Source organism: Poromitra crassiceps (genome assembly GCF_964638095.1).
Source record: "Poromitra crassiceps genome assembly, chromosome: 12".
In the NCBI taxonomy this organism is placed as follows: Eukaryota; Metazoa; Chordata; class Actinopteri; order Beryciformes; family Melamphaidae; genus Poromitra; species Poromitra crassiceps.
The window spans coordinates 34,699,209-34,714,040 of record NC_139632.1 but is presented as its reverse complement, the minus strand read 5'-3'; the positions used below and the strand labels follow the sequence as shown (position 1 = coordinate 34,714,040).

General features: G+C 45.6%; 1 protein-coding gene across 1 annotated transcript; it reads right to left on the bottom strand.

The window, feature by feature from the left end:
• Window positions 1-880: 880 nt before the first annotated feature.
• On the bottom strand, window positions 881-11,823 carry plppr3b (phospholipid phosphatase related 3b; the record flags this gene model as incomplete). Its single annotated transcript, XM_083647729.1, has 9 exons — window positions 881-1,636; window positions 1,898-2,044; window positions 2,364-2,807; window positions 3,659-3,832; window positions 4,772-4,829; window positions 5,411-5,606; window positions 7,979-8,105; window positions 8,447-8,632; window positions 11,743-11,823. The coding sequence occupies 9 exons, from the start codon at window positions 11,821-11,823 to the stop codon at window positions 881-883; spliced, it is 2,169 nt and encodes a 722-aa protein (XP_083503855.1).
• Window positions 11,824-14,832: the final 3,009 nt, after the last annotated feature.

Sequence of the window (14,832 nt, the reverse complement as noted above, 5' to 3'; positions counted from 1 at the left end):
ATGCACGGGCCGGCTGGGGTTGGACTTGTTTTTTGGGCCTGATCTCAGGTCTGGCTTCTAGCAGTGTGAACACAGAACAGACGACGTGAGGAGCGGTCCATGAGGCAGATGGTACTGTGACTGAGCAGGTTGTCCATGTTGTAGGTTGTCCTTGTTGTATGGAGATGTTTCCCTCTCTTTATTCAAGAGCGTCTATCAATCATTTTGAGAACATGATTTATTGATTTCAGGTTCAGATTTTGTAAGGTTTTCCCTCAAACCCCCCTCGCACTCAAATAGCCCCGCTTGTGCTTAGATTTGCTCTGCTTGTGCTCAAACTCGGTGCTTAGACTCAAATATATAATTGAGTTGCTTGGACAGATTTCCTGCCCTCGCAGTCAAACTGTTTCTGTGCGCTTGTGAAACTTCTGCTCTTGGATTGCTTCTCTGTGTTTGGACTTTTTGCACCCATAGACTTTGAGCACAAGAACCGCAAATCTAAGCACAAGCCGGGGCTATTTGAGTGTGAGGGCGGGGTTTGAGGGAACACGTTACAAATCTGAACATGAAATCAATAAATCACGCTCTCAAATGTATAGACCGCACTCTTGAATAAAGATAGGGAAACGTCTCCGTATTGTTGCAGGTTGTCCTTGTTGCATGTTGTGCTTCCAGGATGATCTTTACAATCTTCTTTGTGCTCTTTGAGTTCACAGAGTCTTTGTTTTCAGTGATGCGGTTGCGATGACGCCTCTTACCCAGATGGCAACTCTCCAACCATACTGCCAATCCACTTCTTGCATTCTTGCAGCTCCTTCCATCACGAGCCCAAGAAATGCATAGACTCATGTCCAGGTGTTGTGCTGTTAATGACGAGTTTTTAACCATAAGGCTTATGAGACTAATCCTTAAACCTTCGTCCGCTCAAACTCTTATAATAGTTCTCCTGTTCAGTCTGGTTCCGGATCTCTCTATCCAGCAGGACCAGCGCTGTCTTGCGTCGCATGCTCATCTCACGGCGGTGCTGTGCTTCCGCAGACGCGTCTCCGTGCGGGCGAGGCGGAGGGGGGAGCGCCTCGGGGTCGCCGTGCTGCTGACCCGGCCGGAAGCTGCTGCCGCGGGCGCTGAGGTCGTAGGCGTCGTGCGGGACGCCCCCCTCAGACGGACCCCTCCATTCCCACGGGTTCCCGTTGCCCGTGAGGGGCGGGGCTTGGACGATGGGATGGTGAGGGGCGTGGGCATCCACCGTGACGATGCCCGCCCCCTCGGCACGGTAACGGGGCGAGTCGGAGGAGGAGGAGGAGGAGGAGGGGCCAGAGGAGGGGGAGGTGGTTTGGGAGGACTTGGGCGTCTCCCCTGCGGAGGAGGAAGGGAGGAGGCCTTGCTGCTTGGACAGGGCGATGACCTGCATGAGGCGCGGCTGGTTAGCGGCGCCGCGGAGCGACGCGCCTGCTGCGCCGCTCTTCTCGGTGATGGCCAGCCACTTGGCCCGGGTCAGGGCACTCTTTGGGGAGACCGGTGGCGGTCCTGCTTCAGGGATCTGGGGGGGGCGGGGACTCACCACTACTCTGGCGCCCCCTGGAGGCTGACTGGTGCCAAGGGGGTTGGGATTAGAGGCCACCCTCCCCGGCTGCACGGTGGGTGGGTAGACCGGGACCTATAGACAAAGACAATTTACTATAGACAAAGTCAACTTACTATAATTGTGCTGCTATTCCCCTACAAATATACTGCAAATGTTTCAGTTGTATTCTAATTGAGTGCGTGTACTGTGGGTATTTTTTTTAATAAGAGCTCTTTTTAACTCTCTATTTTAATGTATTTGATGTACACTGTAGGTCTCGTAGGAACATTATTTTATTCTTGATTGTACGTTAAGTCCAGCAAAAACTGGCACTGAATAAATGTTGATGTAGACCTGAGAGCCGTCGTCTGTCACCATGGAGCTCGCCTCCGAGCCATCCTCACTGTCAGCCTCGTCCCGCCCACCACCGCCGCGCATCTCCATCGACTTCTGCTTCCACTCTGACACCAGCTGCTGCGAGCGCAGGGGGTCCACGGGCACCTAGACGCACAAGGTGATCTATTATACAGAGTTCACTCAAACTCAACTAAAAACTAAAACTAGTGGTGGAAAAAAACAACGAAAACTACTGTAACTGAAACGATTTTGTGTACTGAACATTGCGTGGCCACGTATTTATTGAGACTGGGGTGTCTAAGTGACTGAGTCAACCTTCACAAAATGTTAAGCAATAAAAACTCAACTGAAATGAGCAAACCCACTCTGGAGAAACTCACTGAAACTCAACTGGATTGAAAACAAAAACAACAACGACAACAAAAACAAACAATGACAAATCCAAATCTATAATAACGCTGACCTGGACGGCCTTCAGGCGCCGCTGAACGTGCTGAACGGGCTGGACCGGGTCCTCGGCGCCCGCCTCGTCAGCGCCTGGCGCGGCGTTGATGGACATGCTAGCCCGCGGCAGTGTGTTGCTAAAGGTTAGCATGGTCTCCTTGCCCATGGGGCTGCGCGGAGCGAGCAGCTCCACGTCCACGCTCGCCCGACTCGCCCGCTTCAGGCTGCCCATCGACGCCTCTTCCCGCTGCAGCGGGCGGCCCAGGCCCTCCAGCCGGTCCAGGGGGGGCGGAGCCACGGCGATCTCGTCGTTGCTGTCCGAGGCCGACGCCGGCCCCTTGTTATAGACCGAGTCGTGTCCGCGCTCCGTCAGCGCTCGCAGGGCGTCGGCTTTCTGAGGCGCAGGGGGAGGGGCCACCACAAAATCATCAGAGGACTTGAAGTTAGCCACGGCGTGAAAGGCCTGAGAGAGAAAGAGAGAGAGAGAGAGGGGGGGGGGGGGGGGTGAGAGAGGGAGAGAGGGAAGGGGGGGAGAGAGGGGAGAGAGAGTGAGAGGGAGGCAGAGCAGCTTGAGTCTGTGAAGCATGACATTCCTCTGATGCTCCTCAGCATAATAATGATGCTGTGTCCTCTGAAAAGTCATTCTTCTCCCTATCAGAGGCCTGTGTAGACTCACCAGGTAAGACTAAGCCTGTGTAGACTCACCAGGTAAGACTAAGCCTGTGTAGACTCACCAGGTAAGACTAAGCCTGCATAGACTCACCAGGTAAGACTAAGCCTGTGTAGACTCACCAGGTAAGACTAAGCCTGTGTAGACTCACCAGGTAAGACCAAGCCTGCATAGACTCACCAGGTAAGACTAAGCCTGTGTAGACTCACCAGGTAAGACTAAGCCTGCGTGGACTCACCAGGTAAGACTAAGCCTGCATAGACTCACCAGGTAAGACTAAGCCTGTGTAGACTCACCAGGTAAGACTAAGCCTGTGTAGACTCACCAGGTAAGACTAAGCCTGTGTAGACTCACCAGGTAAGACTAAGCCTGCATAGACTCACCAGGTAAGACTAAGCCTGCATAGACTCACCAGGTAAGACTAAGCCTGTGTAGACTCACCAGGTAAGACTAAGCCTGTGTAGACTCACCAGGTAAGACTAAGCCTGTGTAGACTCACCAGGTAAGACTAAGCCTGTGTAGACTCACCAGGTAAGACTAAGCCTGCATAGACTCACCAGGTAAGACTAAGCCTGCGTAGACTCACCAGGTAAGACTAAGCCTGTGTAGACTCACCAGGTAAGACTAAGCCTGCGTAGACTCACCAGGTAAGCAGCGATGAAGGCTCCGATGAGGAAGCCGGCGTAGACATCGATGGGATGGCTGCGGTGCTGCGTGATCTGCGTCAGGCCCGTCAGCGCCGCCGCGATGGCGAAGGCAAACACCAACACGGGCTTCAGCAGCTTGGTGCTGTCCGAGATGGTCGAGTTAAAATACATCTGAGTCCACAAAGACAAACAGAGAGGTCTGTTATATAATGTAACTGTAGCTTGTAGTAACATACAAGTGCCACAAGATGGCTCGGCAGGCGGAAGTCTCTGGAGCATGCCATTATCGATTACCGTAATTATCATAACTAGTGCAGTGCTCATTCCCCTCCCTCCCCTTTCCCCCATTCACTTAACCCTAGTGCAGTGCCTGTTACCACCATGCACCACCCCGTGGGTGCTTCCATAGCGCACTCTCCAACTTTGAAGTCGATCTGACAAACGGTTCTCGAGATACGCAAAGGACAGCATACAGACAGTCCTGGAGTTATTGTATATAGTGCAGTGCCCATTCCCCAATTCGAACTCGATCGGACGCACAGTCGTGGAGATACGTGAAAGCTGTGATGTTATTGGTCAAATTACATGAAATTCAACACTGCACTTGTGGGCACGTATATCGCGGTGAAATTGCACAAAAACAATGCATTGCACTCCGTCAGGTCCCCATTAACGCACTCCGCAAGTTTGAAGACGATCCGACCAACGGTTCTCGAGATACGCGAAGGACAGAGAAAGAGAGACAGACGATCCTACAATTATAGTAGAATAGAATAGAAAACAAGGAGACCTGGTACTAAAATATGAACACATACCTATCAAACAGAGGCAATTAGAAATAAAGGCCTAACACCTTATGTGGCTGGGAATCACATTGTAATATTGAATGTTGATAATAGTTATGTATGTGTTTTTTTTGTTTTTTGTTTTTTTCTGTGTCTGAGCATGTTTGTTTGTCTTGTCTATGCACTGTTCTGAAAAATTAAAAATCAAATAATGGAAAATAAAAGAAATAAAGGCCTAATATAAGCCTGTTTCTAAAAAAGGCTGCTGCTACCTTCTGCAGCTGAGCTAAATAAAGGCCCGGTCCAATATGATAGGAAAACTTACAGACACGTAAACAGCAGCAAAAGCAGACAGAGTTGCATGCTGGGAAGGAAAGGTTCTCCTGTGAAGGCAGAAGAAAAAGAGAGAGGAGAGGGACAATGAATAGATCTTTACTGAACAGATCTGGACTGCATTGGCGCCAGCAGCCATAATCCTGTACACACCGTGAGTAGAATTTTCTTTTCACCACCCTGGAAACCAAACATAAATATGTTTTGAGTTTGTCACACCACAGACAAATAGCCATTTTTTACCGCATGTCCGGTCTGTGCGCATGTCTGGTCCGTGTGCGTGACCGTGCGTGCGTTCGTGCATGCGTGCCTGTGCCTGTCCATCCCTGCATGTGTGTGCACATGCGCGCGTGTTTCAGACCGGCTTGGAGCCGTGGCGCCTTCTGTCTCCACTCACACTTCCTTATACAAACCGGGTGGAGCGGCCTAGGCTAAATCTCGTGCACATCTCGTCCGCACACATCCCATGCCCAAACACACAACGTCACTTATAGAAGCAGCTGCACCGCTTAAAAAACGCTGCCAAACGCTATGTGGACACAGGCCCTCAGACTGTCAAGACTGGAGGTTGGGTAACGTTCTTTGGACCAAACAGTGTGATGTGTGAGGAGGATGTCAGTTAGATTCCCACCTGGCGGCCAGGATGGCGTGCTGGTCGTGACCGGAGCAGATGTCTTTAGTGATATAAGGGTTGGTCTCACAGGAGACACCCGTCTGGGTGTAGTTCGGCTTACACACCGTCAGGAAGAACGGGGCGTGGTAACCCGTCGCCAACTGGATTATATCTGTCACCAGAGCTGTAGCACACAAACCAAACACATGCACACCTAGAGAGAGGGGGGTGGGGGAGGGAGAGAGAGAGAGAAAGAAAAGGAGGGAGGAAGAGAGAGACGGAGAGAGAAAGAGAGAGGAGGAGGGAGAGGGAGAAAGGGAGGGAGGGAGAGAGGGCAGAGAGAGAAAGAGAGAGGGAGAGGAGGGGGGAGAGAGAAGGGCGGGAGAGAGACACGGAGAGAGAGAGAATGATGGAGAGGGGGAGGGAGAGAGAGAAAGGGAGGGAGAGAGAGAGGGGAGAGAGCGAAAGAGAGAGGGAGAGGAGGAGGGAGAGAGAAGGGAGGGAGAGAGAGAAAGAGAGAGGGAGAGGGAGGGAGCCATCGTCTCATTAGATTTTGTTCATGTTAGTTTTTGTATTTATTTCTATTTTGTCTCCATCTTCATCATCATCATCAGTGTTTCTGCTTGTCTCCGCCCACAGATCACCTGTCAACCAATCAGTTTGGCTTTTCTGTTCATGAAGTTTGAATCACTGACTACATTTAAACACACTGAATATTCCAGTCTTTGCACTTATTCCGAAAAAGACGATATTCCTACTAAGCTATTACTACTAAGATGAATATCCCACTAAGATTCCCGTTTACATGCAGCCATGCATAGGGGAGAGTGGGGTGAGTTGTGCCAGTGGGGAAGATGTGCCACCCCTTGTATCTAGAAAACCATAGAAGAAATTGGTCATGTGACCACACATTTTTGAAGAGGCATCCATTTTACTCACTCTGCAAAGAAGGGAGGCAGATGGCACAAGAGCTAAGCACATTTAAGTTAAAAAAACTGTTTTTTGCCTCTCAAAGTAATTTTTTTATGATCAAGGTTTATTGATTGTTGTGTCTGAACAATTATAGACAAGCTTGAAAACATTTCACGCATGTGTTAGTGTTTTAGTTATCTACAATATGAGGCTATACTGTTAGCATGATGTTAGCTCCAAACCAGCTATATGATACAAGTTTGTTAAAATGGTGGGGATGGGGTGATTTGTGCCAAAAGGCCTGGGTTAAGTTGTGCCAGTGCAGTTGTAGTTGATTTAGTGAAATTTTATTTCATTTTGTTCTTAAATGTTTAAATAGACCTTGTTGAAGAATATTGCAGTATTGGCAAGTGTAGCCTGGCTCTGTGATAGTTGATTTTGTTCATTTTGAACATCATTTTTATTTCTGAAAATGTTAAATATGTAGGTCAACTGCTGCTACCGTTTAGCCTTGTTTAACCCTGTTATAGTACACTGGACTTTAGTGTTATCTTTATTTTGTCTTGCTTTGATATAGCATTACAGTATATGAGATGAAAATGTTCTGTTTTACTTCAGTAATCAATGGCACAATTTACCCCAACGTATTCTCTCCAAAGGCACAACTTACCCCGCACCGGGAGCAAGTTGTGCCAAGAGACCACTTTTTTAAGAATAGCCATATTTTTTTAACAGTTTATTTAAGATCCAAAGGGAGTGTTCCCAGTGGTGCACAACATCCTGAAATATATTTACATATTGTAGTTGGAGGCATTACTGTCATGCCCTCACTTTAAAGACACCTCAAGTAAAAAGTGGCACAACTCACCCCACTCTCCCCTACTCTGATGAACATAGAATGTCTCCATGATGTACTGTACGTCATACAGCTACGCTACGATATTTGCGCCAACCACCTTCTTGAAAAGGTCGGCGTTACGATATTTGCTCATATCCAAAAAGCTGTTGATATCCAACTCTTTCAAAATGGTTAAAGTAGGTGTGTTTCTTTGTGGGCTTTTCTTTTGGGCCGCATCTCTGGTCGGAAATAGGGGCCGTGAGAGTCTCCCTCTCCTCCTCCTTTTCAACTGTGGCTGACAGACATGGTTTCGGTTGTGCGCATGGAGAGACTCAGGTTCCTGAGGACCAACTCACTTAACAAATTTTCAACTATTTGGGGCCCGTTTCTGGCCCACCTGGACGAGGTTATAGGGGCGACGTGTAACTTGCCCAGCTGATTTTTCAGGGACTCTTTGCGTAGGATTCTATACACGTTTATTACAAGCACATAAGCACATTATGTGGCTGGTAGCACTAATTTGTAATGTTGGAATGTTGATATGTGTATGTTTTTTTCCATGCCTGAGTTTGTTTTTGTTTCTGTTCTGAAAAATTGAAGACAAAAAAAAACTGAATTTCCACATGGAATATGCTGGTTACATGACCCATATCAAATTTGGAATATTTTCATATTTGGAAAAAATAGTTGAATATTAGTGTGCATGTAATTGTAGCCTACTCACTGTTGGATAATAGTAATCGGTGCTAGAGAATATTGGAAATTCTTACTCGAAAATTCTTACTTGAACATGTCGACAGAGGAGAGTGTTCTGGGTGTTCTAGGTAGAACCGTACCTACGAAGCGCACCGTTCTCCGGAGGAAGGAGTTGAAGTTGCAGCCGCCGGCGTTGATGCTTCCCTCAGCCCGGCGAAGCTTCAGTCTGGACTGCATACAGTAGATCAGACCTTCAACCATCATGATCTGAAACACCAACCAAGACCTTCATCTAGGGCTGTGACAGTATGGATTTTTCATCACTGCGGTCACCGTGGCCAGTTTTGCCGCAGTTTGGCGGTTAACCGCAAAAAAAGTTTTTATTGGCTTTATTGGAAGCAGGCATATTATATATTATATATGTGTACAGGTATATTGCGTGTGTGTGCGTGCGTGCGCGTGCATGCGTGTGTACATCCGTGTGTGTGTGTGCGTATGTGCATGTGTGTGCGTGCATGTGCGTGCGTGCGTGTGTGTGTGCATGCGTGTGTGTGTGTGCGTGCGTGCATGTGTGTGTGTGTGTGTGTGTGTGTGTGTGTGTGTGTGACCGAGGCAGCAGGTCCAGCGAAGGCGAGGCTGAGCAGCATGAGCCCGGGGATGAGCTCGTCTCCGGCGTCCGTGTAGGGCATGCTGAGGTCACGGTCATGGCAACGGAAGCCCGCCCGTGCCGGAACCAGGAAGTCCGTCAGCTCCAGGAAGTACAGCGACACCATAGAAGAAGCCACGATGGGCAGCTGTACAGACAAGTTCCCGTTAGCATTGCCTAAGCCAGTGGTTCTCAACTTAGGGTCCGGGGACCCCCAAGGGTCCTTGAGGGGATTCCAGGGGGTCCCCAGCAATAATTCCTTTCTGTAATAAAACATCTAAAAGCTCAACCCACATGGAAAGAATCTATATGAACATATATGCAACTATATGCAACCTATATGCAACCTATATGCAGCATATATGAGCATATAGGCCATATATATGCCGCATATAGGTTGCATATAGGCCAGATTTAGGTGCATATATGCGCATATAGGAGCATATAGGCCATATATATGCGGCATATAGGTTGCATATAGGCCAGATTTAGGTGCATATATGCGCATATAGGAGCATATAGGCCATATATATGCTGCATATAGGTTGCATATAGGCCAGATTTAGGTGCATATATGCGCATATAGGCCACATTTATGCCGCATATAGGTTGCATATAGGCCAGATTCAGGTGCATATAAGTGCATATACCGGGCATATAGGTCTCCTATAGCTTCTTTATATCCACATATAGGTACTATATGTGCACATACAGGGCATATATGTCTCCTATATAGCTTCTTTATATACACATAAAGGCCCTATATGTTCATAATACAGGTCATATAGGTCTCACTTCTTTATATCCACATATAGGCCATATATGTACACAATACAAGGTATATGCCTCCTAGGTCATTTACAAATCTGTTTGTATACACTGTGTCATAATCCATATATACCCAGCGAGCACAAAACGTTTTTTCAACGTTGATTTTTAGTTTAAATCTGGGTGATATTGGGTTTGAACGTCTAAGACCTAATTTCACCCTCTTTTCAACCGGCTAAAATGCGGTTACAACGTAAACGTGTAAAAAAACACAATTTGGTTCATCATATTGTTAAAACATTTGTTGTAGTTTGGAATAGAGACAATATTGATAGTGTGTGAATTGGCATTTTATTGTCTTTTATTGTGTAACTGAGAGTTGAAATCTGATCTACACGAAAACTACATTTCAACGCATTTTATGTCACATGAAATATCATAAATATAGGCTATGTGGTGCCAGCAAAAAGCTTCCAGGACACAACTATGGTTAATAGTTTAGCGCAATACTATAAAATAATGAATTCAGTTCCTGCAGCAACGAGCATGCGCAAGTACTTACTAGCTGTGACTGACTAGACCAAAGCAAGTCTGCACCGGTCTGCACCAAGTGCGGAACGAGGTGCTCTGGGCACACTATGTTATTACGAGGCTCTGTGTATGCCTACCTCCTGAGTCTCTGGTGTTAAATGAAGTTAACCTCTGAAGCCGTACAGCCTACAGACTATAGATGCACACACACACACAACATCATTTTAGTCTGTTATGATCGTACGCATCACATAAAATAACTTCCCGATCGCTGACGTCGGTCTACGTTGTGTGCAAGAGAGTATATAATGTGCCCGGCTCTCTGGTTAGTATAAGAAAATGTATAGCTCAGCACTAGAGCCCACGGCTTGAACCTTGGAGAACGGGGTTTGAATCCCGTGTGCGCTGCTATTTTTTTTTATTTAAAATCCTACATATAGGTACATATATGTACATATAGGTTTCCCATATATGGTGCATACATAAAATTGGCCGATTTCCTATATTATATGTACATATAGGTACATATATGTACCTATACATATAGGTACATATATGTACATATAATATAGGAAAACGGCCAATTTTATGTATGCACCATATATGGGAAAACTATATGTGGCCCTATATTAAAACATATAGGGTACATATAGATTCTTTCCATGTGGGAAATCTTATCAGATGGCGGTCTGTGGTCTAATTTGTGTCAGTTTACTTCACGGGCAAAGAGTATAGAAGCCAAGAGATGAAACACTGGTGCTTTTGACAACAGTGCTGCTGCCATTTTGGCCTGAAAACGCCTCCTTACGGCACACAGGCCATTTCAGTAGAGGTACTTTTGTTACAGCACTCTGTAGGCGGAACATTTTACTGGCGTCATTGCGGTCGTCCCCTTCAGGCCAAAATGGCCAAAGCGTAGCTCTGCTGCTGTGCGCAGGTATAGAGAGCCAAAGTCGACGTCACTTCCTGCTTCAGCATGCGTACAGTAGCCTACCAAGGTCTTAAAAAAATATAAATGGCGATGAACGATAAGAGACGATACTTTTTTGATCCCATTTAAATTGTGTCCTGAAGTCCATATGTACATTTTGTCAATTTAAAAGATAACTTTGCATGTCAAGAAAGTCACAGTTTGTCATAAACTGAAATGTAAGGTTTACTTTTGTATGAAACCGCACAATCAACTACATCTCTCGTCTCGCACAATATAGCCTACGTCACACCAACACCAAGGTGGGAGAGACATCACTTACATGACTGGTTGTGTATAGTCTTCCTGATTAGTGATTTATAACTTATAGTGCAACAGTTTTACCACAAACTGCGACTTTCTTGACTTGCAAAGTTAAGTTAAGTTATTCAAACGGGATTTAAAAAAAGGATTGTCTCCCGCTGTTCACCACCATTCATATTTTTTTCAAACGTTACATCTTGTTACATCTTGACTGCATCAATGTAACTCTCTGTACTCTACATGAGATGATCACAGTCTCCTTGTAACCATTGTTACAGAGATGGCTAATACACTTTTTAAGACAACTTCCCGACTCCTGGCTTCATTCAATTTGGTTCATATTGGCTGTAAATGCTGTTGTTTATTGCGGGATGAGGGGTAGTTATTATTGGCACCAATTCCATTCCATAACAACTATTATCTTGGATTATCTTGTTGGGTTGATTTTAGCTTCCTATTTACCTTATTATGCGAGCCAGCTAATGTTAATTGTGTGTGCGCTGAGTGTCTGTGCGCTGAGTGTCTGTGCGCTGAGTGTCTGTGCGCATTGAAGCTCTCTGGGCATTCAATTGAAAAAGAAAATCCCTGTGCGGCCCCATAAGCTACATGAGCTGAGACTTGAGTGACGTTTTGCTAACAATGTAAACTAATCTGTCAGGAGAACTTGAAGTATCCTTCACACACACACAGAGCCTGTATGAAGAACATGAAGGTGAGCTCCTCACCTCCACAAAGTAGAAACATGGCAGCAGCGTCAGGCTGTCTTTGGGAGGCTTCTTCTTCACCTTCTCTCTGGAGGTCATCATCCTGAAACACACACACACACACACACACACACACACACACACACACACAGACACCCACACACACACACACACACACACACACACACACACACACACACACACACACACACACACACACACACACACACACACACACACACACACACACACACACACACACACACACACACAGCGGAGGTGGGATGTTACCAAGTAAAAATACTTGCTTACTGTCTTTAAGATTTTCCAGTTAGTCTAGGACCTGGCTTAGATATGTATGCACTTAATTTAGGAGTGAATAACTGAACTGTTACAGGCTAATATGACCCCAACGAGCGACTTGGGATGTGTGCCAAAATCTCCATCCAGGATGAAAAACCTGAAAATGTCCAAACCCTTTGACACTACAGGTGAATAGGATTTCCCCCTCATCACAAGCCAAAAAAGGTTGGGAACCCCTGGGCCAGGCATACTGTAAACTTTTTTAATGACAGCACTTATTGTGATTATTTTACTATTACATTAAGATAATGTTATGGCTCATCTCTGGCTGACAATAGCCTACAGAAAGGAGCGTTGGGGGGATTTAAATGGCATAATAAATGAGCATTTAACATTTTGTTTTGTGATATGATCACTCACATCTCCTACATGTCCAGATGAGGAAAGGACAAGGCATGAACTTGCATGGCATCACATCGCTGAGAGTGAAAATATCACACTTGATGAATACTTTTTTTTAAACCTATTAAAATATTCCTGCAAATGCAGGGGTAAAGTTACATTTTGTATTTTATTTATTTATTATATTATAAATCTGACTGTAAAAGCTGCAAGAAATAGCATAATAGATGTGGTTCTGATACATTTAGAAAAACAAAAGATTAAAAAAACATTGTTTGTTGACAAATCACACCCTGATTATAGCCTATAGGAGTATTACACATATTTACTTGTTTACCCGTTTACTTGATTATGTACCTAATGTTTACTTGATTAGGCTATGTACCTACTGACTACTGTATAGGCTACTTGCACTATGTCCTGTAATGGAACCCCCTAGCATAAGAATTTCACACATGCGTAGCCTACTTGTACAATGGAGTGACAATAAATATCTTTAATCTTGAATATGGAGTAGTATTGGAGTGTTATTGGAGTAGGAAGCTATATGAGTATTATTGGAATATTTGAGTGTTATTGGAGTATTGGAGTGTTATTATGTAGGCTATGGAGTATTATCGGAGTAGTAGCCTATAGGAGTAGCCAGTGACTGACTGAGCCATCGATCTGAGGGTTTTGGTGCAGTTTGCCTCTGGCCATGCAGCGAAGGCTGAGCCATAGAGTGAAAGCAGAAATATGTAAACCTTTCACAATAAAAGCACACACATGATTAAGCTCCTGCTGAATAAAAACAGCAATATCATAAAACCATTCAGTCACTCCTGCACGCGGCTGAAACTGTCACGCTGCTGCAGCCAATTAAGATCCAACCAATCAGAGAGCAGGGATCTGATCCTACTGATTACAATGCGTTTAGCAGAAGATAAATGGCTACTTATAATTATTGGTAGGCTGCACAGTTATCAGCGTATTTAAAATGTCTGCCTGGATATGTGTGATGCTGCTAGGCTGGATTGGATTATTGTCGTTAGCCTAATTGATGTGCTTTTAACGTGTAGGCTATTTGTTCTGTTGATCGCAGATCGCCTGTTTGGAGGATATTTGCAGTTTTAAGTAGCCTATATAAAGACTATATTTAAAGAGTCTATTAAGACGTCAATATTTAAAGAATCTGATTTGAGGTTTGTGAATAGAAACAGGTAGAAATGCGCTGGTCTGCTGCTGGAGCCGTAAAGCAGAAATGACTGCAGTAGCTACCACATAGAATACAGAAACATAGCGGTGTAATATCCCTATCTATTGTTGCATCCACAGCACACGCAGCCTTTAGCTGTAGGCTGTTACAGCAGTCAGCCAGTCACGGCTCACAGCTCCTAAACCTCCGCAGAGCAGAAAGCCATTAAACACAATAGAAAGACAGTAAACCGATCACAGACGGACGGACGTAGGCTACAGACAGTGGATCCAGTGTGCAGCGTGACGCTCGTCTCACCTGAACTGGTCAGACTGGGAATCCTGTGGTCAGACAGTCTCCATGCTGTGGGTTAGTCCTGTTAGCCGCTGCTTCACTGCCTCATGTTAGTCCCGTCTCAGATTGATTGATAATTGATTGTGAATTGGTTTAGCCCGGATTTGAATTGGTTGAGCCCGGGTGGGTCCAGTCGAGATAAAGCAGGTCTGTCTTGTCTCCCTCTGAACACTGACAGAGCTGCCTGCACGGTGTGTGCAGGGGCGGACTGAGTGATTTGGAAACCCTACAAGCAAAGGGGCCCCCTGAAACCCATATAAAAAGTCATGAACATGTTAAACTCCTATGTGCCTTCCTACAGTTAGACAGACGGAATTTTAGGATTACCAAAATGGATAGCGCACACACACACACACACACACACACATATATATATATATATATATAGGCTATATATATATGCACAGTGTCAACTTTCAGAATTTGTTCATTTTGGTAGAAGATTGTATGAATAACTGACAAACCAGTGCTGCTTGTATTTAATGTATGCAGAATTGAAAAGTGGAGAATAAAGATTCTACTAGATCTATGAACTACACACATCACATTAATATAATCTTTACTGTTCTGTGGCTCTACCATGATGAAAAAACAATTGTCTCCCTATACCTAGTCTCAACGCCAGTCCCATGAGAGTTCTTATGCTGATACACTACGTTACTGCATGCTGCAGAGCTCTCTCTGGGTCTGGGACACTTTCCCTCAGCCGGCTGGTTATGGGAGGGAACCGTTCACTTGCCCAGTCATATGCCAGTGATGGCTTCAGTCCTCCCCAATCAGTAACGACTTTGCGATCAGACAACACGGGAGGCGCAGCTCATTTTTGGGAACCGCTCTCTCATCGGTGCTACGACCTGTCACTCATTCAATTTCAACCC